The following is a 2,727-nucleotide window of genomic DNA, read 5'->3' on the forward strand; positions in this document are numbered from 1 at the left end:
TTCAGCCACACTCTCCTCTAACATTGAGAGCTGACGCTGTCAACGAGCCGTGCAAAGGCCAAATGCCGTTTATTTTTAATAAAGAAAATATACAACAAAAAAGTATACAAACAAATATATACGGAAAAATGGGGAAAAAGGGGGGAGGACACTAAAATATGTGCGCTCTGATGGGAAATGTCATAAAATGCGGCGCCAGCAAGATCAGAAGCAGTCAACGACTTGCCAGCGACCTTAGAAAGCCAGAACAAAGCACCATGTTGTCGCCACATAGCGGATAATTTGGACGAACTATGATCGGTTTGAATTAAATAATTAATACTGCCATTTGTCTGCATATTTTGCATAGTTTCTATACACTAATGACCCAGAAAATGGACGGCCCACCACCAGCTGAGAGCGAAAATAAAAAGAACCAGAAGCCGGGGAAGCCGGAGTTTATATACCCTTGCAGTTTGCAATTAAATTAAACAATCGAATTGGAAGTAGATTATAATTAAGCCTTAAATAATCGCATTTTTTATATGACAATTTTTCCGAGAAACCTATGATTTGAAAAACACATAACTGAGCCAAAAGAGCATTAAATATAATTCGGAAAGCTTTCCTATGTTAGTTTTTATTAGGTTTTAATTCTGCATACTCAATGTTAAGTTTAAAAATATTAAAAGTTTTGGCAATTATGTGACAATTTTAACGATGTAACCCCTTATAATATTTTGAAATATAAAAAAAAAAACATCGAAAAATTTGTTTTCTACCGGACATAGCTAGATCGATCCGACTATTCATACTGATCAATAATATATATGATTTATAAAGTCGGAAATGATTCCTTCACTGTGTTGTAAGCTTCTGACTGATATTATAATACCCTGAAAGGGTATAAGGTATTCGGGCAAAAAGCAAATTGATTTCGAAAGCCACTTAGTTATCGATCCGCATGAAAGAGTTTTAAAAATGTTCAATTTTATAAGACCTTGATCAATTTAATTATCTTATAAAGCGAAATACAATATAAATGTCTCGGAATTTGAATCCCTCAAAAAATTATAAATAAAATTAAATTAATTATAAAAATAATTATTGTAGTAAAACCTTTATTAACCATTTACCATTAATCAATTTTCTTAAAATGGAAAATAATCTTTATTAAATGTTCTTTCTATTGTTTGTTTAATGTTTGTTTCAATTATCGCTTATTTTTTGTAGAAATTAAAAAAATTTTAATGAATATAGTCAAGACAATAAAAATTACAATAACAATTTAAATCTTTCAAGTTTTGATTATGTATTAACACTTTTTAACAAGAAACCATCTGCCTTATTATGGAAATAAGTTTCTTGCACTCAAATTTCTGTAAGGACTGCAACACCGATAAAGCCACCGTGCACTATGTCATTTTTCGATATAGTGAGCTTGCATCTGTTTAAGCCTTCTTTCCCAAATTGCATCCAATTATCCAAGTGCAGGGACATATTCTTTAAATAATATTCACCCTTTCTGATCGGACAGCCATCCTTGCCCATGGGCAGGTTGGTGCTCGAAGGCGGGATATCCCAGTATTTACCATAAAAAAGCTCAAGAAACGGGCAGGTTGTAGCTTCCATCTTAATGGGAATGGGCTTCCAATCCCCATTTATATGTTGCTCGATCCTAATCTTCCACACAAACTCATCACCTATGTCCGCGTTGCATTTTATAGTTCCATTTAGCGCCCGCTGGCGACCCAGGAGTCGCAAATTGAACTCGACCAGTGTCTCTGTATCTCCTTTCAGTTGCTTAAAGGTGTGTAATCGAAATTCGTACACAGTACAGACATATCCCTAAAAAGGGGGATACATGATACATGGTTATTTTTCATCATTTTCAAGGGGATGTACGTACCAGAATTGAGAAAGAAAGTATAAGCAACGCCTGGAAATATCCGAATGACATTGTTCCATAATTTTGTATGAGTTTTGAAACAGAAAATCGCTTTATATGTTCAAAGCTGGCGTGCTTGCTGTTCATAAACTTTAAATCGTGTTTGTAATATTACCCTCAAAGTTTAATAACCATAATTTATAATGGTAATTAATAGTTTCAATCACACCTTATTATAAAGTGATTTAATAAAACAAATAAAAGGTTATACATCTAACGATTGTTAATATATGTTTTCGATTTATTAAATACTAAGATTACCCTATCTCTAAGCCTTATTTTGGATCATTATAAACTTTTAAAGAATTCGCACTTAATGGATTCCTTATCGAAACCCAACAAGTAGGTTTTTCAACCAGCAACAACCTGTTTATATGACTTATTTTCTTCTAACATTGCTTCAGCTTCATGCCATGCCTGCTCTGCCTCACGTACCACCCGGAAAATGGAAAATGCTTTGAGAAAAATGGGGCTAATGGACCAATGCAGTTGTTTAGGTGCGATTGTCGGCTGTTGCTGTTTGTTGTTTGCTGGTTTATTATTAGCCCGCAAAGAAGTTTAGCGGGATAAACACTGACTGACTTCACGTTGCGAGGCAGCGGAAAGAAACCCAGGGAAATCCGGGAAAAAATCTGAAAATGATTTCGAAAATCGTGCTCGACGAAAAGAAAAAAAAACACACAGCAAGCGGGGAAAAGCAAAAGGAGCACGAAAATAGCGCAACGAGGCGTTGCCTACACAAAATTCCCACCGAAAAAACTCGGACTGAAATTGAAAAATATTTTCGAACATGCCGAAAC

At 34.8% G+C, this 2,727-nt stretch overlaps 1 protein-coding gene and 1 long non-coding RNA gene across 2 annotated transcripts; one reads left to right on the forward strand and one right to left on the reverse strand.

The window, feature by feature from the left end:
• Positions 1-212: 212 nt before the first annotated feature.
• On the forward strand, positions 213-1,170 carry LOC147644398 (uncharacterized). The gene is made up of 2 exons (XR_015270688.1): positions 213-300; positions 372-1,170. It is a non-coding gene; the product is annotated as an uncharacterized LOC147644398 (long non-coding RNA).
• On the reverse strand, positions 975-2,012 carry CheA46a (Chemosensory protein A 46a). The gene is made up of 2 exons (XM_020949180.2): positions 1,889-2,012; positions 975-1,827 (listed from the first exon to the last, which is right to left on the reverse strand). The coding sequence occupies exons 1-2, from the start codon at positions 1,937-1,939 to the stop codon at positions 1,351-1,353; spliced, it is 528 nt and encodes a 175-aa protein (XP_020804839.2). The 5' UTR covers positions 1,940-2,012; the 3' UTR covers positions 975-1,350.
• Positions 2,013-2,727: the final 715 nt, after the last annotated feature.

This window comes from Drosophila serrata, unplaced genomic scaffold (assembly GCF_035046125.1).
Source record: "Drosophila serrata isolate PLE 108 unplaced genomic scaffold, ASM3504612v1 contig_184, whole genome shotgun sequence".
Classification (NCBI taxonomy): Eukaryota; Metazoa; Arthropoda; class Insecta; order Diptera; family Drosophilidae; genus Drosophila; species Drosophila serrata.

Bases quoted from the DNA above. Each gene is read 5' to 3' on its own strand.
- CheA46a (XM_020949180.2), bottom strand. From the start codon at position 1,939: ATGTCATTCGGATATTTCCAGGCGTTGCTTATACTTTCTTTCTCAATT. The intron at 1,828-1,888 runs GTACGTACATCC...CCCCCTTTTTAG, and splicing joins TACTTTCTTTCTCAATTCTG to GGATATGTCTGTACTGTGTA.